The sequence below is a fragment of the Phalangium opilio genome, unplaced genomic scaffold, assembly GCF_054372755.1.
Source record: "Phalangium opilio isolate 3A_F unplaced genomic scaffold, DU_Popi_V2 ptg000011l_1, whole genome shotgun sequence".
NCBI lineage: Eukaryota > Metazoa > Arthropoda > Arachnida > Opiliones > Phalangiidae > Phalangium > Phalangium opilio.
Window position 1 is genome coordinate 5790959 of NW_028324147.1, and position 26663 is coordinate 5817621.

At 36.0% G+C, this 26663-nt stretch overlaps 1 protein-coding gene and 2 long non-coding RNA genes across 7 annotated transcripts in view; 1 reads left to right on the top strand and 2 right to left on the bottom strand.

The window, feature by feature from the left end:
- RapGAP1 (Rap GTPase activating protein 1) overlaps positions 1-26663 on the bottom strand; it is a 119259-nt gene that overhangs the window by 38101 nt on the left and 54495 nt on the right. For 2 of the 5 annotated variants that reach the window (XM_089858739.1, XM_089858714.1), the window contains exon 1: positions 22978-23675. The exons of the other annotated variants lie outside the window; for them this stretch is intronic. In XM_089858739.1, the coding sequence (XP_089714865.1) occupies positions 22978-23009 (32 nt within the window). In that variant the 5' untranslated portion in view covers positions 23010-23675. Of the gene's footprint in view, positions 1-22977; positions 23676-26663 lie in introns of those variants that run through there. 5 annotated transcript variants of the gene reach the window in all.
- On the top strand, positions 3896-5742 carry LOC149710076 (uncharacterized). Its single transcript, XR_016375625.1, has 2 exons — positions 3896-4226; positions 5535-5742. It is a non-coding gene; the product is annotated as an uncharacterized LOC149710076 (long non-coding RNA).
- LOC149710077 (uncharacterized) lies at positions 16548-19165 on the bottom strand. Its single transcript, XR_016376467.1, has 2 exons — positions 18417-19165; positions 16548-18102 (listed from the first exon to the last, which is right to left on the bottom strand). It is a non-coding gene; the product is annotated as an uncharacterized LOC149710077 (long non-coding RNA).

The following is a 26663-nucleotide window of genomic DNA, read 5'->3' on the forward strand; positions in this document are numbered from 1 at the left end:
TCTGCACTAAATTAATTACTCCTTTTCAGAACTATATACCTAATTAGGTATAATACGTAAATGGGATGGTGGGCCATGTGCGCCAATGAAAGTCTACAAGAGCAGGGAGAAAAGAGGTAAGATGGAGCGGTAACTGATGATGGGTGATCTGCTCCAATGAAACTCTCCCAGTGTACCTTGCGCACTCCCCCTACACTTTGGAAGAGGCGATTGTTAAGTGCTGACACGTAGCTCCATTGTATTTTTATGAGAACTAGCTTCTATTTTAAAAACATAGGGCGCATCCTTTACGTTTTCGTACCATAAGACCCTACTGAAACGCTGAGCATGCTGGGAAGACTTCCTTGCACCATAGATGGACGTACAGACTGCAACGTTATAGGTATGGAGATTTCTCTTCTAAATCACCTCTCTCCTTCAAGCAGTGTTGTTCCTTAGATTTTTGGGAACGTACTTTCCCCAATAGTAAAACGTACTACCCAATGGGAGGCTTTTTGAAAACGTACTTTTCTCCCTTTGGGGGTATTAAAATTTCCTTCCCCCTCCACGAAAGGCTTTTGGCGCCATCTTGCGGAGTAATTTTCGTCCCATAGACGCTAATGTTAAAAAATTTAATTTGAAAATGTACTTTCAAACATCAAAATGTACTTTTCGTACTGAAGACTTTAAAATGTACTAAAAAAGTACAATTGTACTACCAAGAACAACACTGCCTTCAAGCCCAGAGTACCTCGCCCCTACCATAGGTAAGGGATTGTTAAGTGCTGCCGCGTAGCGCCATTTTAAAATAGAAGCTAGTTCTCTTGAATTATATAGCTTCTATTTTTAAGACACAGGGGGCATCATTTACGTTTCCATATCGTTAGACCCTACCAAAACACCGAGTAGGATGCTGGGTGGACTTCGCTGCCGTTCGGTAGATGGCGATACAGAGGTTTCGTTATAGCTATGGAGATTACCACTCGATCTCGCATTTATCCTCCAACTACTGCTGAGCACTACAAATTACAACACCTTAGAGAAACTCACAAATTCATGCGACTGCCTTGTTGCGAAAAAAAAACACAACATTTGCCCAAGAAATCCTCAGGCCTTACATACCCGCCCCTTATTTCAAGACCTTTCACGGTATTAAGCAAAAAAAAAATTATAAAAAGGTTCCTCTATAGTGGAACAATTGGGTCTACTAGCGCACGTTTTCTTATAGAACCAAGTAATGTAATTATCTTCAACCGATTAATGAATGAGGCAAGAAGACGAAAAAAAGATGACTCTAGAAGTCAAGTTATTGTTATTAAAACCCTAACAAAAACTTGTAGGAAGTGGCGAGCCGGTATTTAATAAGTATTGCGTAAGACCCTTTTTTTTTATAAAGATGGAATTAATTGCTTTATGTATCTCGAAGGCATTGTTAATTTCTTATTATTAAAAAACATGATTTAAATCTTAGAAGGGTTAAAGGTTATAATATAAGCTTATAAATTTGATAAGTTGATGACTGAATGAGATTTAGATCTCGGTTTTATTTTAAAGGTACTATGAAGTATTTTTCTTTTTATTATTTTAAATTAAATTTTGAAACTTGTTTGAAGTTGAACATTTCACGTTCCCTCTAATGTTTTAATAAATCTTTCAAAATGTAGAGGGTTCAATCGATTTTGATTGAAAGCTACGGTTGATTTTTAAATGGCCCATCCCCTAAAGTGACCCTAATTTTAAATTGTATGTATTTAGGCCAAATTGTTTTATGAATGACCCTTTAAATTCCACAATAAAGAAAAAAAGTATTAAAAAATTAAAATTTCAAGTTATATTATTATTATTAAGCCGGAAGTTATTTAACATAATAATTATCCCATGAGCATAAGTTTATTATTCATACATCGATAAATCTTCATCAAGCATAACTAGTCCTGTGCATGCACTCAATTATGTGTGTACACATGAAAGTAACCCACCCTCTGACCTTTGACTGAAATTTTACACATACAGGGTGTTTCTGATAAGTCTGCTATAAATTTTGGGAAGGGGATGTTCTTTAGGAAATCAATTTTGAGTCGAAAATATAACTTCTATCTCCATTTTGTTTCCCACAAGGGACACTGTTTTCGAGTTAAGATTGTGACCCCTTAAATTAAGAAACTGATTAAGACATTGATTTCCAATTAAATTAAGGGCTCATCCCTAAAACACTCATTTAAATCATAACTCAAAAACAGTGTCACTTGTGGCAAACAAAATGGAGATAGAAGTTACATTTAAATGGACAACTCAAAACTGATTTCCCATAGAACATCCCCCTTAATTTATGGCAGACTTATCAGAAACACCCTGTATATTTAAAATTATAAACAATTAACGAAAATTATATGAAATTATGGAGCAATAAAGGTTTATAATTCTTTTTCTTAGGACGTTTCCGGCAAAAGAAAGAAAAAATTATCCTAATCGTACCAAAAATAAATCGTACGTACAATCATCTTCCTTGAACAATTTGCGAAACAATTTGAAAGCAAATTAACGACATAATTTAAAGCGTAAAATAGAATGACTGACTCATCTTCATCGTTAAACGATTCTTAACCCCAATTTTATGAAATTATATAATCATTAGCATAATGACTTTCACCGACTTTATTTTTCTTCCGACCAGTTATCTAGAACTAGGTTTAAGTAATTGTCCTCTTTAAACGAATTTTAAATTTTCAGATAACAACTAAGAGAAAATATGTTAACTTTGAAACCCCTGTCCATAACAGGGTTTGCTACGGTTTTTTCATTTCAAAATTCCCTGAGTTTTCCAGGTTTTCCCTGACCATCTAAAGCCAATTTCCCTGACCATCCAAAGCCAATTTCCCTGACCATCCAAAGCCAATTTCCCTGACCATCCAAAGCCAATTTCCCTGACCATCCAAAGCCAATTTCCCTGACCATCCAAAGCCAATTTCCCTGACCATCCAAAGCCAATTTCCCTGACCATCCAAAGCCAATTTCCCTGACCATCCAAAGCCAATTTCCCTGACCATCCAAAGCCAATTTCCCTGACCATCCAAAGCCAATTTCCCTGACCATCCAAAGCCAATTTCCCTGACCATCCAAAGCCAATTTCCCTGACCATCCAAAGCCAATTTCCCTGACCATCCAAAGCCAATTTCCCTGACCATCTAAAGCCAATTTCCCTGACCATCTAAAGCCAATCTCCCTGACCAATTTTCAAACTTACACTAACAGAAAAGTAAGAATGCAGCATTTAAAAATTCCATATTTATCATCAGCTTTGTACTTACAATTATGCTTATTTTATCACAGTTATTAATTGAAACTACTATTTAGTAGTTAATAAAACTTTATTAATACTTTGGTTTCATTATACGGGACTCGAGGTTAATCAAAATTTTAACAAGATCTGATAAAACCTACGAAACAACCACAACCACTCCGACTTCCACCCCATGCAAAACTAATACCCAGATATCGTAGATGTCCATCATACGATGTGGCTAACCAATGAACAGTTAGAAAGACGCCATCAGAATGATGAGGCGTGACGTATAGCAATAAGTTCTAAAACCCGATATAGACCCACAAAACCCGAATTCATAGAAATTAACATGGCGATATAAGAGGGTCCCAATGATTCCAATTATCTGTATGCATTCCCAAGAGAGTAAAGGTATAATACTGCATGGACACGCTAAACGTTGATTGATATTAGCCTTAGACTTCCGTTGCAGTGTCAACTAAGATCTGTCTTGGTCGTATTAAAACGCGTAAGTGAATATCTAGTTCGGGTTCAAACGTTCCAATTAATTTAAACAAACTTCGTGACTTTTAACTGGTTTTTAAATAAAAACCGAGAGTCCTTTTGAAAGAGAGAGAGAGAGAGTAGGCGGAGTAATCTCTTTAATCATATTTTGGAAAGTGACTAAAATATTGAAATAGAAAATATACCAACCAACTACGCTATAGTTTATTATTTATGCAAATTACCGTTTAATGGTTTACTTTACGCGCCTTTAACTGTTTATGTTGGCTGTTGCGATCGAGGTTGCCGCGTATTATTTCAACCGTGAACGCGTTGGCCAAGTGAAATCAAGGGGTTAACCACTCCTATGAATTAATTAATGAATTACACACCATTTGAAAAAGTAGTTTGAAAAATAAGGTCTGGTGTAGGAGTGACTACAACGTTTTTGAACATCCGTTATACTTTAGTGGACCAGTTGGTAACGTTGAAACCCCGTTGTCTTTTAAAATAGTACCAACAACTTATTGCTTACATCCTTGCAAAACTATATTTACAGCATAATAGCATAAGTTTATAAGATATGTTCCATCCATAAGTATGACACTACCCATACTTCGTAATGCTACTCTAGAGACTTACAGCTCGAGATAACTAGTTCGAGAACGACGGAAGCGAGAATTGAAGTCCTACACTCGGTGGTTAATTTTGAAGGACTTCCATCTACTTCCTATTTAGTCTGCATTACTAAGCCCCCTTTGACAGCAGCGCCTCACCAGGCAATCATCGCTTTACCTCGAATCTATGACCTACCTCATTCACTTCATGACAAGATCCAGTTTGTAACCAGTGACAAACTTATGGTAGAAACATATCTTATGAACTTATGATAATAGATGGAACAGCTATTTCAAAATACTTGTGAATAGCACCACGTTTTACCGTCCGAAAGCGAATTTATACGCCCAGGTTTTAGTACTCATTTCGTATTCCTAAGATTTTAGCTAAATTTATGTTAAGCCTAAATCGCTGTAAAATTTAATATTTCGGGTTTAACCATCGCAAATTTATTCGAAAATAAAATATAATCTTAAAAGTTTTCAACGAACATGTTCCCTTTTCAAAAAGGGGGAATGTCAGTATCGTCTGCTTTAAATAGGTTTAAGAACAGTCTGGGAAATAAGAATATTTTTAAACTAATCCTTGTGACCAGTGACCCCACTAGTGTCCAAAATAATAAACTGGCCCTTGAACTTGTCCACCCCCTTAATTTTCCTATAGATTTGCAATTAATAAATTGGTCCCGTGGACTAGTGACTCCGATTGACCCCCACTAGCGTCTTAAATAATAAGCTGGTTCAAGGTCAGCAACACTTAAAAACCACAAAAAGACAAATAACAAAATATAAATTTCTAAGCCTAAAAATAAATCTTAACAATCATAATGGGATCGACCTTGATTATAAAAACAACCAAAATATTGGGTGAGATTTTAAAAAAGAGAGAAAGAGAGAAGAGCAAGAGAGCGAACGATTTTAAAAAGGGAGCGAAATTGAGTTAAGTATTCCCTGAAGGGACAATTGAAGAGAGATGGGTCGCAATTTAAGATACAAGTATGGTACGCCCCTGAAGACAAATTAAACTTTTTCTTTTAAACTACCTTAAAACTTGTCATTAGAAAATAAAAAAAGACAGACAACCTAAATTATCATCTTAACCCGTCAACGAAGCACGAGATCAAAGCTCTGTTCGCACTAACCAAGAATTATTTATTTTTACTATTTCCCAGAGACACCGCCAGACGGAGTTAACCAGAGTTCACTACACGTGGGAGGTTAGCCAACTCGTAATGCCTCTAGCGGTGCTTCTTGGGGCGAGGGAAATAACCCAACCAAGAAGACGACCCGCCCCTGTCATGTTTGCTTCTTTTCTGAAATTAATGTAATAGTCGATAGTAAACTTTAAAACACTATTGAAGTAACAGTTACGAGTTGAAACGGTCTATTTTATTTCTTTGAAATTATACTATAATGTGAACTTTTCTTTCTGGATAAGATCATGCGCAAAGAGACTATAGAGTATAAAGCCTTATTGACGAGAAAATTAGGATGCTGACAAAAAAGGGGTACATTCATTAAAGAACCGATCGAATGTTTGAAATTTAAGAAGAAAAATCTATAATATGAGGTAGGGGCCCGGAATATATTCAATACTCGTAAGAATATTGCATAAATATTTGGACTGTCAGTCAGTCAGTAACGACTTGTACTTGCACAGGGCGTTCTAAAAACGATATGCAGGAGCGAAGTACAGGTGGTTCTATGGGTGAGTTGGAGTCTAAAATGTTAACAATCATGACATTTTGCCCTAATCGCCACCCTAAACAAGGCTTCTAATTAAGAATTGAATCTTTTATGGATTTTAATTTAAAAATTTTAATGACACGCAAAATACAGGTGGTTCTATGGACGGTTTGGAGTCGAAAATGTTGGATGACAATCATTAAATTTTGCGCTAATCGCCACCCTAAACAATTCTTCTAATTAAGAAATGAATCTTTTATGGATTTTAATTTAAAAATTTAAAGACACGCGAAGTACAGGTGGTTCTATGGACGGTTTGGAGTCGAAAATGTTGGATGACAATCATTACATTTTGCCCTAATCGCCACCCTAAACAAGTCTTCTAAATAAGAAATGTATCTTTTATGGATTTTAATTAAAAAATTGAAAGACAATGCTAATTACACAAAGAGATGTCATCCGTAATTAACTTCCATATTAATAACTTGTAAAACGGTCACGTTTAGGGCAAATGTCATAGACTCAAAATTGATCTCCCATTGAACTCCTTTTGAAAAAATACCTTATATCTATAGATAAATATTCATAACCAAATTAAATAAATTCATGTAAAAAAAGAAACAAGCTCCTTAAGAATTTATAGTAGCCGTATAATTTTAGAATGAAATATACATAAAAAACAAGGGCGTTGTACTTAAATACTAAACATTAAGAAAAAGAAAATTGCCCGATAGCTAAACATCAGTCGAGGCTCGCGTCATATACTTTTTTTAAAAAACTATTCCCCAATTGTATAGTCCTATACTATACGTCATAAGTTAATAATGCATAATTAACTTATGTATACGTATATATCGCGCCAAAAATTCGTGGAAAAGGTGCCAAATTCGTTTCATGACCTAGTGTGATATTATTTATTCAAAACCCGGCGAGCGAGAGAGAGAGAGAGAGAAAGAGCCTAATTAGAATTAATATAATCCTCTATATCATAAGTTCATAAGATATGTTGGCCATAAGTTTGTCACTGGTTACAAACTGGAGCTTATCATGAAGTAAATGAGGTAGGTCATTCGAGGTAAAGCGACGCCTGGTGAGGTGCAGTCAAAGGCTTAGTATGTACAGACCAAGAAGTAACATCTAGTTTACTAGGGAGAAAGTAAAAGATGCCTAAGTATTCTCGCGCTATAGTCCCAGTCCCCCTTTCAAAATACAAAGGGGGACGTAAAAGGAGGCCGGGCTATTTTGCCTCTCCTCAGTCAGAAGATATGACAGTAATTTCCGTCATTCGCGTCGTGCTGACGTGAATTTTCAATAACCAATGAGATGCTGGTTGTAATTTAGAGGCGGGGATTAACTCCGGACCTACTATACGTTTGGACTGGAGATAAAGCTAGATTATAAATGTGGCGAATTGATATCTTCTCCCTAATAAACTAGATATCACTTCTTGTACAGACTAAATAGGAAGATGGAAGTCCTGCAAAATTAACCACCGAGTGTAGGACTTCAATTCTCGCTTTCATAGTTCTCGAACTAGTTATCTCGAGCTGTAAGTCTCTAGCATTACGAAGTTTAGGTAGTGTAATACTTATACCGAACATATCTTATAAACTTATGCTATATTTAAAGCCAGGGCTTTTAAAACCACGGGGGAAGGAAGTCTGAAAGCTTCTGAGAGGAATTAGCATATTCAAGATTAAATTTTCATATTTAGATTAAAGGATCAGCTCAGCTGCTAATTAGAATTTAAACTTAAAGGCATTCCTCGAGTCTTAACAAGATAAAATTTGTTTTAATATCTAATGTATTTATTATAAAAGAGAATTTAAATTTAGCATTGGATTAAATACGATTTAAAGGAATTGTTATAAATAAACAAATAGCTTAGCTTCTGTTTCATTATCTAGTATAAGGAATAGATAGAATTCTTCTACTTGGAATGTTTAAGAGGCCATAGACCCGATAATAATATCTGATTGAAGATATGGGGAAGGGCTTAGAACTTTGATAAACCCTCGGCTACACTTTCGTCACGTTTCATTGGCTATTCATACGTATAGGGCAAAGGTCCGACTGAGGGTTCTCCCCCATTTCACCCAAAAACAGTTTCCCCAATTCCCATTTCTCCCAATCCCATTTGTCCCAAAATGTTTTTCCCCCAAAACAGAAACATTGGCTATTAATTTCCAATATAAAATCCTCTCGATCCATGCCTTCCATGCTTTAATAAACTCGGCGCGTATTTATGAGTTTTTTTTAAAAAGTACACTTGAATATTGTACTATTCTTCAGGCTGTATCAGTTTACAATTCTCTTACCAGGATAGAAAAATAATTCGAGAAAGGTTATTTGATTTTGTTAGAAGATAATTGTAAACAGTTATTTTTTGGAAAAGGCATATTATAATTTGAGAAAGGTTATTATATTTCGGAAGAAGATAATTGTAACCAGTATTTTTTTGGAAAAGGCATATTATAATTCGAGAAAGGTTATTTTATTTCGGAAGAAGATAATTGTAAACATTAATTTTTTGGAAAAGGCGTAACATTGTTAAACCATTTCCAAAATATTACTTACCTAAGTCTAACCAAACGAAACAAAACCTAACCTAACCTGACCTAATACTATTTAGTTGAAAAATTCAACTTTAACCTAACCAAATTATCCATATCTGACCTAGTTATTTTTGAGTTCATATAACCCAGCTGGGCAAGATTACACCATAATAAACAACTATGGTTTTTCGCATATCTGTTTTCCGCTCTTTAGAGAACTGCTGTATCGGTAACAGGTGAACTGCCATTTCGGGAACCGCTATTTAGAGAACTGTAGTTATGAGGACCGCTAATATGAAATCCGCTCATAAGGGAACTGCTCATGTGAAGGCTTCCCACCCACCTAGCCTAACTCAACCCAACCTAACCTAACCTAGCCTAACCCAACCCAAGGCTAATTTTTTCTAGGTCTTTTTTATTTCTATAGGCTAAAATTAAATCTCAACTTCTGGGCTTGGGCGAAATGGGAAAAAAATCTTTTGGGCGAAATGGGACAAAAATCTTTTGGGCGAAATATTCCTTTTGGGTATTATGGGATTGGGGAAAATGGGAACATACCCCGACTGAGGAGAGGCGAAATAGCCCGGCCTCCTTTTACGTCCCCCTTGTATTTTGAAAGGGGGACTGGGATTATGGCGCGCGAATACTTGGACATCTTATACCTTCTACCTAATAAACTAGATATCACTTCTTGCTATAACCAATGTCACCCTTCACACTTATAATAAACGTTAATTAACTAAATTGAGGTTCATTAAATTTCATCTTCACGGACCCTAAAAATAGTTCCCAGTGGGTGCCACCAACCCTAAATTTATTACCCCGTACACTTTTAACGCGCGTCACATGACGTGACATTTCATAATACCAAAAAAATGGCGGGAAAAACATGGGCGCGAAGCTGCAGTAGCAGCTGAGAGTGTACGAGTAATGCAAAGACCAAAAAGACCACGACACGGTCAATTTGATTTAATTTGCAAACCACCCACAACCCTTTTAACCCTTCTTGCAACCGGAAGTGAGTGGGTGGGTGGTAGAGGTCTGTTACGAGTCAAAAGTAAAGTTGAGAACGAGATAAGAGAGGCAACCCGAAAGCGCCGCTCGCTTTGTCGCGAGGATTTGCCTCGACACGTGCAATTAGCGGGAAATGTAATCGAGAGAAACACGCGCTAATTAGGGAATGGTTCCTCCATGGAAAAGGCGCGGAATGAATCCGATTCATACGCCAGGAGACAGTTAATGAAACAGAAGGCTAGGTAATACTTAAGGGAAGTGTCTTAGACCAATTGTAGTTACATTAACGCTCTGAAGTCGAATAAACTTCGAAAAAGGGTTGAGTTTTAAAATGACCCCAGTTGTATGTATATAGTTATACGAGTCCTATCTCGAATCTAAGCCTTGATTTTCCAACTTTTACTGGTAAGAGACTTGCACTTTTAATTTCCGAGAAAAAGAGGTTACTGTAAAATTCGTTTGCTTTCAAGTTGTTAATTTTAATTGGAACATTTCAAGACTTTCTCAGAACTTAAGGTCAATTGACTAACTAGATTAAAATCTTCCGTCAATTTTGTTTAGGTCACGTTGGTACGTTCATTTCCCTGTTCAGACGTCAGAGCAGACGACTTAAAACTAGTCTCGTGTGAAGTGATTTTTGAGTCTAGACTTTTGAATACTAAAATAGCTGCTCATCCAATATGATAAGCAAATACCTCGCCAAGAGTCCTTCCTAAAACTTTTCATTTATCGTCTGCTAAAGTATAGCTCACTCGATCATGCGTCAGTTCGGCATGATCGAGTGTGCTATGGCTAAGGAAAAGGCGCTAATGAGGTGGTGCCATCTAGACACTGTAAGACGAACTAGTTTTCAAACTAAACCCGCGAATCTTTTACGTAGCCGTTGATACGTCACGTGTCTAATTAAGCGAGGAAAGAGACTTCACCGACGTGAACCTAAGATTTTAGTCGAGTCTGAACAGGCCTTTAGAGTGACTGGAAAAAAATATATTTAGAATGGCAAATTATTTCAAATTTCGAAGGTTATATTTAAAAAGAAATTAAACTATGACCTTGCAATAATTAATAACAAATCCGTAACATATTAACTCACCACCTACACTATAAAATAATAAAGTAAAATCCCTGAATTCAATGAAATTCGAGGGGCTAATCACTACCTTGATTAAATGATATTAATTGGATTGTAGCTTATAAATCGACCATTAAACATATTGAGGGTGTTAATTAACACTCAATTACACTAAATATATTTAAATTCTGATTAAATTGTTCCAGTTAGTGAGTAGCCCCTCATTAAATTGTTCCAAGACGCAGCCTTGATTCAATTCGAAAAAACACCGATTTGTTTCTTTAAATATTAAAAATTAAAAAAATTTAATATACCTTATTCTATAAGAGTTATAAATCATTCTTAAACATAAAGATTTCAAATTCGAGAAAGGACAAAGCTATATGGAAAAAAAATACGAAAAAGATATACCCCACACAAGAAAATGACCTTCCAACTTCCATAAAAAAAGAGTTGCACATAAAAAGGACATAATGCTTTCGAAAAAGAAAGATATATGTATCCTAGACTTAATATTTTTGAATTTCAAAAATATAGAAAATATTTCTATAACTTTTTCCGAACAAGGAAGGCGTTGTGGGTTTGGTTTTAAAAGTGAATTTTTTTCCATATTACTGGAAATTTTATGTCACAATATTGATAAAAATTCAGAATCGATTTCGAACTAAAATCATCATACGATGTGGCTAAAAAACAGAAGCGCAGAAAGCTTGCCTTTTTTGAAAATTATCAAGAATTAACATCATACTACCGTCAAAATAAATTAATTTTAAATAACTATTTATTTATTTTGCTATATTTTATAAATAATGTTCTATTTATTTTTGATATAGTCTGGTATTTTTTACTTGTTTTCCAATGACATAAAACTACGTGACCTTTGACCTTAAATAACTCGCTAATAGACAGCGAGCATCATATCATATTATACAATAAATTTAATACCTCAAATCAACATACAAATCTTACGAAGAGCAATTTACTCCAGCCTTTTTATCCTGATTTACATAACATTACGCGATTGACCTTTAACCTCCTTGTAGGCCGAAAATGAAAAACTCAGCTTAGTCACGACATTAAATGTAATTAATTCTAACTATATTCCAAATTTCATTTTAATCTGACTAATAGTTACTGAGTAAAATACGTTATGATGAAGTCCAATTTGAGTGGACACAAATTTAAAAAGAAAATAATAAATAAAGGATTTGTACTTCCGTGCCTACTGCAAATTCAAAATGGGATAAATATCATTAAAGAGAAGCCCCCAGTTCAGTTTTTATGGAGCGAACAAAATTTTGAAACTTGACACAGATTTCAAAATATTTCGTTAACGTTTTTATTCGGGTGCATTTATTTCCCGCCAAAATGAAATTTTTGCCAAATTTTTCTCACGCACGTGCTATGCGATTAAAGCGGGCGTGGACGTTTTAAAAAATAATAATAATTTGAAATTATTTTTCAGTTAGTGTATTAACACAATTTTGCAACGACATAAAAAATTATAGTCGGCTAACGTAAAAATAATAGATAATTTAACTCTTATGACCATTGGGTAAATTTTAAATTGAAATTTTTGAAATATGCCACAAGGAAATCAAACTATACTTACTATAGGCCTACACTTAACGACATTTCCAATTACTTTTAGTAATTTTTCTTAATTTTAAGCCCTGGGAATTAATTGAAGTCGCTCAATTAACTCCCATGTTCAATTAAGAAACCGATATTGTCAGCATGTTCAAAGATAGCAATAAATATTATAAATAAATTTCAGAAAGTGGTTTGTCTGCTTATTTATTTTTATGTTTATGTTTATGGAGAATTTGACCAAACTGCATGAGTAACACCAGGAATCCATACATATAATAGGAATGCTTGTGACCCTAATCTCAACGCGCAGCTAGCGAGATAGATTATCTGCGAGGTAAAATTCGACATACACAATTAGTCTAGAACTCTAGAACTCTCTACTGACAAAATCCGCCTAGATACGTTGAGAAAATGTAATATACACAATAATTCCTGTTATCTGTATGCATTCCTGGTAAAGGTCATTATCTCATAATTCGAGTTGATATTGCATTTTATTAGAGAAACAAGATCGAATCAAATTATTTATTAATCAAAAATGTCTTGATTAGAATCAAGTCCTAAAAAGTATCGATAAGACTGAGGTTATCACTTGTCTGAAGGATCAGATATTAATTTTTCTTTTTAATTGAAACTTAAAGGCATGCTTAAGAAAAAAACAACGTTCCATTACCGTTTTCCGTTGAAATAACTTATTTTACAGGTAATCAATTTCAAAAATTTACTTATCTCGGGTTTTCGGGCACAATTCCATTCCCCCAAAACATTTTATCATTACATTAATTACTTTTGAGAGAGTACGTGTATGACATTGAGTTTTAAAAGGTTCCCTCATTTGTGCCCGGTATGCTTCGCAGTGGATACGTTTTAAAACAATGGCGGAAAATTAAGTAGGGACAGTTAGATTTTTACTCGTGGTTATGCAAAATGATGTAATGTCTAGTGTACTTCAGTCAACAGTCATACTGTTCATTCTCATAGCTCAGGACATGATTAATGCTGCTCACTATTTCTCTCTCTAGTTTCAAACAATGGTTAGAGACCATTCAGTGCCACAGGTCGCACATGAATATATTTCAACTACAGTTTACATCAATTCTCCGTGGTCGTACTATTAGAGGGTTAAGCACTAATTTGTTCAGAACATGTCTCGAAAGTGTGCTTGTTGTAAGTTTTTAAAGCAGTGTTGCCAATGTGTGGGTAATTTCCCACATCGTGGGAGATTTAGGTTTGGTTTTAGGCTCTGTGGGGAAAAGTAATATTTTTCCGAAATCAATCAAATGTCGGAATTTTCCTGTTCAAGGGTTAATAGTGCAAAATTTTCAAAAATGCACTAATTTTAACTGCACAGTTAAAATTAGTGCATTTTCGAAAATTTTATCCGGTTTAATAATTTCAAGCGACATTTTGAAATAAATTCGGTGATTTTAAGTTTGGCACTGAAAAAAAAGAAAGCATATTTTGAGAATTTTAAAGCTTTATAGCATTTGTACATATTGTCAAAGCCATGCGGAGTGATATTCCATATTAAACTTAGTATGATAAAATAGTCCAGATAAATATGACTGTAAAAAAGGGGGTGTGGGAAATGCGGCAAATTTTTAAAATGGAAGTGGGAACATCCACTTTCTAACATTAGCAACACTGATTTGAAGGTTTTGGTCATGGCTAAACAGACCGCTCATTCAGTTTTTTATTGTTTTAAAGCTTATTTTGACACGTTATCTCTCAAAAGTAATTAATGTAATGATAAAATGTTTTGGGGGAATGGAATTGTGCCCGAAAACCCGAGATAAGTAAATTTTTGAAATTGATTACCTGTAAAATAAGTTATTTCAACGGAAAACGGTAATGGAACGTTGTTTTTTTCTTAAGCATGCCTTTAAGTTTCAATTAAAAAGAAAAATTAATATCTGATCCTTCAGACAAGTGATAACCTCAGTCTTATCGATACTTTTTAGGACTTGATTCTAATCAAGACATTTTTGATTAATATCTGCTCCTTCAGTCTTCATTTTAATTAAGATTGTTAAGAAACTGTTTTACATTTTCAAAATCTACACTAAGCAGAAACATATAAAAAGGGGACCGTAACTTTAGCTCAATCAGTCATTTATTTATAATGATACTCCAAAAAATAAAAACGTAACTCATTGAAAGTTTGTATTCTTATTGTAATTAACATAATACAATTTTTTACAACCCTTTATTGAAACGCGAGGCGCTCCCCTAAAAATTCCACAAATAGGACCAAATTGACAGTTTTACACAATTTTTTAAAACGCTGATTTATGTCTGTTTAACCTTTAGCTCAAACTTTTCATAAGCCCAATATGAAATTCGGATATCCTTAAAACTTCTCAAAGACGATCCGAGATTATCAATTTCGAACTTTTTTTGTAGCATTAACTAACGTCTGTTTGATATTAAGCTTATAAACCTTAAACACAAAATAGTCAGGGCAATGCCGACTCAGTTTATAAGGGCTACCCTAAAAGTCCACAAAGGTGATCCAAGATTGTTAATAAATACGCCTAAAAAGTGCCCTCTTCAAAATATGTAGCCGGGGAAAAGAGAGCGTGATCGAGTGGGCTATGCTAGTGGGTATTTTGGTAGTAAGTAACGGGGGTTGGGACTCCAGGCATAGCCCGCTCCATCACGCACTCGACAACGCAAAGCAACTCGCGCCAGCGTGGGAAATAAGGCGGTAACACAGGGCAAATGACGAGTTTAAAAATTGCCTGGTACAGTTCAAAAATTAAATCGGAGGGGGGTCAGTGGTCCACGAGACTACTAAAAAATTCAAGGGTAACCAGAGTCCACACATTAAAATTCTAATATTTTAATTATCCACTTCCTTAGCTTAGCAGACGACGTGCTCTGGCCAATTAGCCTATTCACTTTAAGGGCCGCGCATGAGAAGTTGCAATGTTTGGGGGCATGAGTTATAGCGCTTCTATGGAGTTAAACGTGTAAACTAAACTACGATGGACGTATGGGAGACCTTTTGAAATTCAATATTAAAATAAAATGCCTAGTATTTAAAACTGAGATAGTACAATTAAAACCATGTTAAGAAATAAAGTGTTTAAGTTCTAATGGAAACGGTGCATTGATACTAGTAGGTTAAACTCACTAAGCCTCGGCGACGGTATGGGATCATCGGCGATGACCGCCGATGCCGTGCCGAAAGTGCTGCGTATAACACGCTCGTAAGCCTTGGCGCCCAATTTAGTGAGTAGAATTTCATTAAATTCCCTAATTTTACGTCTATCAATTGAATTCGATAAAATTTCACCTCGGAAGTTCAATTAATACTTTTACAACAAGTAATAAAACACTGTTTTATAAAAATAAACTCGAATGCGTAGCAAATAAGGCAAAAGGAATGGTTAAAAGTACTGCACTGCACCCAAACATTCTTTCTACGCATGCTCACCTCTCGAAATTTCCCCCCCTGTTCACCCCCGCTCTACCGGTGAAAAGGTCTATTGTCACGGACTAGTTTATTTATTCCAAGTCAGGAGGGCTCTGGCCTAATGTCCAGTTTAAAAAAATCCTTATTTCCCACCCTGACTCGCGCTATAGCGCAAGCAGCTTGCGACATGGATATATGTTCTGAACTCAATGCTTGCGACGTGTTGCGCGTGATCGAGTAGGCTATGGTCCGGTCAAAAGAAATCTTCAGTTCAGCGTTGCAAATAAGGCGGTGGCACAGGGAAAATGACCAGTTTAAAAATTAAATCGAAGGGTGAGCAGTGGTCCACAGGACCACTAAGGAAATTCTAGGGTAACCAGGGTCCAGACATTATCTCAACTATTTTAATTACCCACTTCTTTAGTTTAGCAGACGCCGCGCCCTGGTCAATGGTCATGGACCAGTTCATTTATTCCTGGGCAGGGGGTCGCTGGCCCAATGTCTAGTTTTAAAAAAATCCCTATTTCCCACCCTGATTCAGTTGGGAGTCCTGGAGCTCCTAAAGTCCAGAGATGCATATGACAAGGATTCATTTCTCATAAGCGAGAATGGCCAACTCTGTTGTGTAAAGAGACAGCCTGGCAGCCTGGTATTTTTTTACTTCTAAGTCAGCTGGGTTTTCACCTTTAAAAGTTAATACAGCCCTTTGAATTTAAATAATTAGAAATGAGAAATGTTATTAAATGAATAAATCTATACGGTTGCAGTTGTGTCGAAATGAGAGCAATTAAATATGTGTCTTTCATATTTAGCTCTGATAATTTCAGAAAATTAATAAAAAGTAGTGTTATGTATTTAACCAGAATTTATTTTATTGAAATTTATTAATAATTATTTAATTAAAAAAAATTGTAATACTATTTTATGTTTTAAATTTTACAAATAAAATTCAAAACAGTAAACATAGGGCAAAGGTTATATTGTAATATAATTAGCCCGTGGGATTGATTTTAGCTATATCGCAATTAGAGCTCGACATTTTCTATCCATTATCCACAAATTAGTAATTAATTTGAATGAAAATAGGTGGATATCTTTTATTAATCGGGAAATAATGCACACACTTTACATTTAAATTTTAGAAGTTAATTTATTATTTACTTTGTGTATATAATATTCAGCATTAATTTCACTAAGGAAATAAACTAATTACCTACGAGGAATTAACTAGTATATATGTTTAAAATTATAATTTAATCGTTTCAAAACTAATATGGTTTTGAACCGGTCTTTGTAATTTAGTTATTAAAATTTTTGATTGTCGATTGGTCAATATTGAAAATTAACCAATGGTGGAACTAATTTTTTTTAAACTCAATGAAACTGAAATATGAATGAATAATCTACTGAAAGAGGTATCAACCTATTATTTTTTTTCAAAAGAAGGTCAATAAGGATTAGATGGCTTGCTGCTTCAAACAAGATTTTTAACCATGAAGGGAATATTTTGTTAATTTTAGTCAAATTTAGATATTCGGTAATCGAGTTGATATGAATAAAGCCCTTTTTGCTCATGTCTATTTTAAACTTTAATCACAGATTTCGCTTACCATTTCACAAGCATAATAAACACTACTGAAGGGCGCAAATCTATCTGCGATCGGTAATGGTGACCAATATAGCAATTTGCCCAATTAATCAGTTAGAACTTCATTTGCACATTTCTATTCGTTAATTTGAAATGTTGCGAGAAATTTGAATGGAATATAAGTAGATATCTCTTTCAGAAGATAATTTTTGATGTTGATATTTAAGATTCATTGAGTTAAAAAAATTGGTATTGGTATTTCAAGTAAGCTTAGATATCAACATCGGTGAATTTACGATATGGGCTTATGATGTTAGTCTGTTTATAAGATTAAGTCGTTACTTTAAGTGTCACTAGACAGTATCTACCTCCAAAATCGAGAGTTAGTAACTTTATAACCATCTCCTAGTCAGAGGATATCCGAGGGTCAATTTCTTATATCATTGACTGACAAGGCTCACTATAGCTTGGTCAACTTTTGGCAAGGCCTAATACCGTTTTTGCATGACTGTCGCCGTCAAATTCCTTTTAAAGCATAGATCATTAGATCATATAGTATCCACCCTTGATTTTCATTACGCAACACACGTTGGATTCGTAAACCTCGACGTGCACCACGATTAGAAGCATTAAAATGCAAAAACAACACACTGACCGCATACATTTTTGGTAAATAACAGAGTCACTACAGCTGTTTTCGGGGGAATCGGGGCTGAACGAGCGACCGAGAGGGCGTAGAAGAAAAAGCCTCCGGCGGCCGGTCTCTTAAAGGGGGTAGTTTCGAGGGAACGAAATTCAAATGCAAGGCGCGTCCCTTCAACAAAAAACATTGAATTCGTTAATACGGACGTTTTAGGCAATTATAATATTGAAATTTTATACAATTAAGTAATATTTAAGAAAACTAAGCACTACTTTCAAAGTCTAAACTTTAAAAACACGACGATACGAGAAGGCGAAGTAACAACAAGAGGTAAACATTTTTATAAATGGCAAAAATTAAAGGTAAGCCAAGGCTTAGCGCAATTTCACCGCCTTAAAGAAAGTGCCAAGTTTAGAAATAGATTGTGGGACAATAAAAAGGTGGAAAACTATGAAATTAGGCTTATATTAAAGCTTGAAACCTACTTTATATTATATTTAAAATCCATCCATGAGCAAATCCTCAAAAAATATGAAAATGGCAACGAAAAAGGACCCACTCTCAAATTTTTTTCCCCTTAAAAAAATGGCGGCCACAAACGGGGTAATTTGTCACGGCGGCAATATTAAAGCAGTCTTATCTCACTATCGATAGGCCATTTCAACCAAAAGGCATTAAGAAAAAACAATCGGATTATTATGACGCAACTATACGTAAAAAAAGGCCAATATTGGTCGCGCTGATATTTACCAATGAAACAGCGTATCCATGCTAAAATATCGCAGATTGGGGTAGTTTTTAAAATTTAAAATTAAACATACTTAAAATTAATTTTTCTCAAAAACCTTAAAAATGGTCCTAGAAAAAGGTTTAAATTTTGATATAAAACCGTTCCCAAACGTAACAAACGAATATTTCATTTCAAAAGGGTGGCCACAAAATGGCTAAATTTGAAAAAAACTCCATGTTATTTCTATGGGAAAATTTAACTTTTTCACCAAAAGGGCTGATTAATTTTATGGAAATGAAAACCACCCTTAGCAACTTTATTTTTTATACAATAAACTAATGGGTGGATCTTCTTGAAATTTTAACCACATATTGAGGGCCCGAATTGTAGTTCTGTGGAATTTTTTCAAAGCAGTTAATACGATACAAAAAAAGTTATAACCAATCAAAAAACCATCCTTATACATTAAAGTCGGTATGAGGTCTTATCTAAGAGAGCTATCGCTCTCCTAGAATAATTTCGTTCCCCGATTAAATTACAAGTGATAGGAAAGCTATGGCGTATTAATACGCAATAATAAACGTCATAAGATTAAAAATAGCCCTTGCTGCTCTCCAGAAGTATAGGGTAAGTTGAAAGATGAGACTCGAATCTATCATATTTTTTGTTTGAAAAAAAAACTGTAGGTTTGAAATATTCTTAGCTCAGAAATTTCGGAATACATACAAGTTTAATGACGGAAATCGATCATGGAGAGAGGCTAGGGGCTTTCATATTTATACATGTGTTGAAGATACGAGACTAAAGGGGGATGGACATTACTCAAGGGATAGTTGTATGGCCTTTTTGGGCAGCATGGTTTATTTTTCGAAGTAACTAAGAGGGAAAGACATGGGGGTCAAACTTTGCCCTACATCTCGCTTTTTGGCGCCTGCGCTGTAGTCTTTTCGTAACATGAGAGTGCATGCGCACAGACGGATGTCAATGTATCAACCCCTTTATACGTCCCAATTAAGTGATTTCGCAAACTATGTCAGCACGCTCCATCTTGTTTTAGTGTTTGTGCAACGTCAGTCACTACTACGTCATAGGTTTATTGCAGGGAAAACATCATTCAGGGTGAAAAAACGATATTTTCTTAAGACTAGAGTCAAAGGATTAAGCTGTCTGCTTGTTCAAATTGTACAGTTGGATTAGTGAATAATAATATTAACATTTATTTATTTAATAATCAAATTAATGAAAAGTTAACACGTTTTTAAGCCTTTAACTTGTAGCATGGCCTGTCTAATAGTAGCAGACGACGCATAACAATCAATCCCTAGAAATAGGGCCGACCACAACCTATACTGTTACAGTAGTAGGACGTTGTGTGGCGTCTCAAGAAACAGTTGCACGTGAAGAGCCCGACTTTGCGAAATTACCTTACGTCGAAAAGGTCTATCCCACAAAATAATGTCTCCGGCACAATAAAACGATAGTTGAGCTGGCGAAATCGACACGTGTTCGACACCACGAAAGTATACCGGAAGCGTGCAAAACACTCGGTGCGTGTGAGAGAGTAAATCTAGACACGCAAACTGACTGAGAAACATTCCTACATACATTCATTCCTTTCATAACTAAGCCTAACCATTAAATATTTCAACAGATGTTTAGTCTTGGCTACAACGAAAGATACAAACTTTGCCAAATCGTTGCACTGTCAAATGTATTTCAAAGACATTTAATTTAATTAAGATTATTTTTATTATTATTTCTCGTCAATTAATGAACTTCTATTTAATCTACCGACGTCCTTTCGATATTAAAATTATTTAAATTAAAAACTCATTCAGCGTGAAAAGGCCCAAGAGTGTCAGTGTCGTTTCCCCCTTGATACAAAATAAATACCGTGCATAATTTTAAACGTGAATTTAATGGTTCGTTTTTGTTTTCGAAATCATTGACCATGCAAAGTAAGCACGGAAATCACTTTTGCGTGGCATATCATAAGTTTAATTGCGAATGAAAACAAGCGTTTCATTATTGCTTGCTACAAGGAAAACGTTCGTAATCACGGTTCATTCATAAGTAAATGATTGAGGGCACCCTAGAAGTCTCCGTAATATAATAATAAACTGACGGGCCCTAGGAAACCTTTTAGGAGCGTGGTGAGGTGAAGTGGTGAGCCATGTGCGGCAATGTAAGTCTGCAAGTGTACCTTGCACACGCCCCCTACCTTTTATAGAGAATTTAAAAAAATAGAGGCCAGTTATAATAATAATAATAATCTAGGCTTTGTCTAAGAAGGGATTTCCACACTAAGCCTGTGGCTTGTTTACAGGTGGGTCCCTTTACATTGCATAGAGGGGTGGTGGCTAGCCCCTATGCCACAGCTAACCTACAGCGCCCTATACTAACTATTACCGTTAACCTCGGCAAGTTTTGGTGGAAAGGAGAAACCGGGTTAGACCGCGGAGGCAAACTCCTTTTTAACAAGCGGGGAGAGAACTTGCAAACTCTGCGCAGAAGGATTTGTTCCCAGATTTTCGCCCGGTGCCACAGTCCGGGATCGAACCCGGGATCCTCTTGCTGCGAGGCGAAAGCGCTAACCGCTACGCCACCCCACTCATTCATGAATTAACTTCAATTTTTAAGACATAGATGGCACTGTCTACGTTTTCGTACCGTGCTACACTATCAAAACGCCACTGAGGATGCTGGGAGGACTTTGTTACAGTAGATGGGGGTACAGAGGTTACGTTATAGGTATGCATATCACACCTTAATCTCACCTCTCACATTCAAGAGGAAATCGTCAAACTAATAAGCCTTTGCATTGTAAAAATGGGAGTAGGCAACGCAACCCTCAGTATCGGGACATGAAAGGGGGTTGACCCATTGCCATCCGTCTCTGCGCACTTTCATGATGCTAAAACACTGCAGCGCAGGCGCCATAAAGAGAGATGGAAGACAAAATTTTACCCCCGTGTCTTTCCCTCTTAGCTACATCGAAGTACAAAAACGAAGCGTGTAGACTTATGGTTATCCCCTTATGCTATAGCCAAGATAACACGGAGTGTACATACATTACCAAAACTGGAATCAGTAACTACAAATACTAAGTACGTTACGTTTTGAACTCGAGTGGAAATAATTTTTGGTCTGGCCCGGGGCCAGTTATATCGGACAGTGCTGGTTCAAATCGATTTTGGTTTTTGGTGTAGTACGTTAGCTTCCCGAAGGCAAGGCTATATTCTATCAGGGCATATTATGGGTGGGTGTAGGAGGGAACGGGTTTCAAAATAAATGGCTAAGGGACACCAGATTTATTTTTGGCATCTGGCCCGCTATCACTAAAGGTATTCAACGCATTAAAAGGCTATAGCTTTCCCTAGTATAATACGTTTCCCGCTGGCCCGCTAGGCTAAAATGGGATTATTAATTGATTGAGCTTCGAAAGGATTAACTGGATCCTTCCTTAAACCCAAAACAAAAAATTAATCAAAAAATAATCCAGAGGTATAATCAAACCTACAGAATAGAACCATGGCATGCAAACTAACAAGTCAGGGTTGTTATTTTTTAACTCCGGGATTTACGTGGGTTAAGGTACACGAAAACATTAATTGCAGCAATACCGAATGCGTAATATTAAGGAGATTAATTGCTAATTATCTTTATCTTTAAAAATAATTAATGAACGTAAAAAAGAAGGAATTACATTGCTTCAAATGACGTCGTTGATTATCTGAACCTAGGGTAAACTTCATGACCCCAAAAGCAATGTTATTTTAAGAAATTTTATAAAGAAGTGCGTGGAACCTCTATGCTTTCTTAGACCGTATTAATTATTTCAAACTAATTAACACACCCGGAATTAATTAATTACACTTCCATCGTTTATTTATTTTGATCATCGCTTACCCCAGTATATGTGACGTAGTAATGACGTACCCCGTTGCGTTGTCAATAATCAAAACTAAACTAATTGATATGTCAATATTTTAAACAAGTCATGAACCGGAGATTCGAACTTCAACGAACTCCTGAATTAAGCTTCGAATTTTGTAACACTTTAAATCATAAATAACGAGACCCGGAAATTGGCTGCAGACTATTTTCGATTTCTAAGTATGATAAAATCTTATCAAGTAGAATAGCAGACGCCTAATTACCCTTACAATATAGTGCCTTAATCACGATTAAACTATATATAAAGAGCAAACGCCATTTAAGACCCAATTAGCGTCACTCAGAAACCTTCAAAATCATATAATCACCCCTCTAATCAGTGTGGGAAATTTTGCAAACAAATATTGTAATCACCATACCTGAACATAACCGAAACGGCCATCTGTATCATGTCAATGTTAAGGGTACCAAATTTCCTTTCACGGGGGAAACAAAAACCGGTGAAAAATTTCACGCACAAAAACGGTACGCGTCACGCGAAGCTTTAAACACTTCAATTTAAGCACCTTTCACACGTGACAATCATATTTTAGGCGGGAAAAAATATGGCACGACACGAAACGAAACGCAAAAAAAAAATCACGCGCCAAAACTTTAATCCTTCCGCTTCTGAAGAAATAGGCTGGCAGCCTGGCACAGGCTTGGAAAAGCCAGGGCGCGCGCGAAGCTTGTATTGTACCAGTAGTTGCAGTAGCGGTAGAAGAATTTTTACCGCGTATGCGTGAAAACCGAGGCTTAGCTTCGACCCAGGACCGAAAACCGAAGACCGTCCGAACAGAAACTGAACGAAAACTCCAAAAACCGAACCGGCGGATAAAAGGCCGCGTAACAACCGGGAACAAAATGATTCTCTCACATCGTCGTTTGCAACGGTTAGAATCTCGTGTGAAAATTCTGACAGCTAAAAAACCACCACTTCCGGTGGTGGTAACTGACGAGGCCTAAAAAAACTTGCACTTGCCAGATGGTTTTATTAAAATTACTCAAGATGTATGTATCTAGCGCTGCTCTGGAGAAGTAAAACTCTGCGTACGCTTCTCCGAGAGAGACACAGCTGACTGGTAAGAGATCAAACTAGTCTCTCTCTCACTGAACTGGGAGAGTATAGAGGTTCACTGCGGAGAAGCCGAACTAGAATAGGATAGAAGCAAGGGGATGGTGAGAGAGAGAGAGAGTATTTCCACTCTGCGACGTCGGAAAAGCTAAAAATCCGGGCCTTGCGTAACTTTTGTCCCGCCCCCTCCCCCTAGCGAAAATTTTCCCGCCTTTTTTATCTTCAAAATAAAGACCGGTCCGGTTTCAAGCGTACCTTTTGAACTGAGGGCGAAATTTTTTATACATATTTTTTTGGCAGTACCCGAATACCAAACTAAATGTTAATTCTCGCTACTCAAGAAGGTATTTTATTTTTTTTTTATTTTTTCGCTCTATAAGAAGTGGTGGGAGAAATTCTTCAAGGAATAGTGAATTTAATTTAAACTAATTCATTAATGGCAAAATAAATTAGAGAAGATAAACTGTAGTTGGATTAAATCTACAAAATGCATTAAGGTCACTCATTCGCAGACTGATCAATTTATATATCTAAAAAGTCATTTGACCTACGAAATTGAAACGAATTTTGTAGAGGAGCTTTTATGCAAAGGAGTAGTTTTAATCTATGGCCTGTTTGAAAAAAAGGCAGCAGGCAAAAACTTAGTAACTGCGTAAATATTAGGATTTTATTATTCATAATATACACAGTACACAAAGTAAGTAGTGTTTGATGTTTATATGCTATGCTTTTTAGTTACCATCTTTCTCAATAAATATGGAAGATATTTTATTATTAAAATATTTATATATACATTTATATTTTCTGATCGCTTTTTACCATGTTGCACTAAAATATTCTAGTAGCTTTATTTATTTATTTATTTTTGCTAATACGTTTTATTATGATATCAACAAACAGTAGGGAAGTGCAGTGAATTTTTTTATGTTCCGAACAGGTTTTGCATAAAGATTAGTGATCGTAAATTAACCGATGTCGATACTGTTATCGATTTTAACCGATTATTTTAACTCGGCGAGAAAACTAATTATTTAACCCAATGAAACAGATATCGACCGATTTGAACCGAATATCGACCGATTTGAACCGAATATCGACCGATTTGAACCGAATATCGACCGATTTTAACCGAATATCGACCGATTTGAACCGAATATCGACCGATTTTAACCGAATATCGACCGATTTTAACCGAATATCGACCTATGTCTACCGAATTTTAACCGATTATCAACCAATACATCGGTAAATTAGTCTCTAACAGATTTATCGTTAAAAATCGGTCAATTTAACTCGAACCGATATATCGGTCACCGATAACGATATCATATCTGTTTGTTCCCATCTCTACAAATCAATAAAGTATAACAAATCGATTTCGCTTTTCAGCCTCCCTTTGTAAGGAGAAGATGATACATACGCGGGCACGGGCACGTGATAACTTTTCATAAAATTCTCTATGGCACCCGTCTAACAAGATTTTTTCGCGTTAAGGATTCTTCTTCAGAAAAAAAGAGTCGTTTAAGATTATATAGCCTAAGTTATATATTAAAATTTGGCCTCAAGGTCTTTAAGGGGATCTCTGGTTTTGTATAGACAAAACTTTAGTAAGAAACTATATAGGCTATAAGGCTGCACCACCAGAATTCCGGACACTTTTGTCTGGACCCCCAAAACTTCCCCAGAACTCAAATACCCCTATGTCTAAAAAAAAAAAAGAAAGAAATATATAAGGAATTTTTCTTTATTTTTTATTAAAGAGCTCGGCAAAAATTCTTTAGGGCTACCGTTTTTATCAAGTTTTATTTATTGTAGGCGAGACTTAAGGGATCCCAGAACATGCCATAGAGGGTGCCTTTACTTCAGCAGTAAATGCTTAAAGGAATATTGTCATGAGCCATAATAAATATGGGTGTTATTAAAATCTATTGTAATATTTCGCTTGTCATTAAAATAGGCTTGGATTGTCAAGCTTTGAGTATTGGTTCCTTTAAAAAGAACATTAATATCCCTTATCCCATAAATTCCCCTTTAAGTGGGGCACGTAATTACCCTTTATCCCATAAATTCCCCTTTAAGTGGGGCACGTAATTACCCTTTATCCCATAAATTCCCCTTTAAGTGGGGCACGTAATTACCCTTTATCCCATAAATTCCACTTTAAGTGGGGCACGTAATTACCCTTTATCCCATAAATTCCCCTTTAAGTGGGGCACGTAATTACCCTTTATCCCATAAATGTCCCCTTTACGTGGGGCGTGTAATTACCCTTTATCCCATAAATGTCCCCTTTACGTGGGGCGTGTAATTACCCTTTATCCCATAAATTCCCCTTTAAGTAGGGCGTGTAATTACCCTTTATCCCATAAATGTCCCCTTTAAGTGGGGCGTGTAATTACCCTTTTTCCCATAAATTGCCCTTTAAGTGGGGCATGTAATTACCCTTTGTCCCATAAATTCCCCTTTAAGTGGGGCATGTAATTACCCTTTGTCCCATAAATTCCCCTTTAAGTGGGGCATGTAATTACCCTTTGTCCCATAAATTCCCCTTTTAGTGGGGCATGTAATTACCCTTTGTCCCATAAATTCCCCTTTTAGTGGGGCATGCAACACCATCCACCACATAAATGTGACAATGTCCCTTCTAAAAGGGCATGTAACACCGCTCATCCCAAAAAAAATTATTCCACTTCAATAAAATGTCCTAGCTATTTGTTAAATAGTACCCTCTAGGCATAAAATATTGCATTAAAATTGGCACGAAACTTTTCCTTTCTCCTTTAAACCCACGCAAGATCGTCGTTAATGCCACTTTCCCTTTAAAAGTGGGCAATATCCTCCCGTTTTCATTTATCTAAAAAACTTTTAGAGAAAAATTTATCTTTTGATATAACGGTTACCCCGGAAGCTAGCCCGCTTGTCTAGGAACCTTGCAAACATTAGGTTCCATCCAGGCCTGGAGCGAAGCAATCCAAGTTTTCCCAACGGATC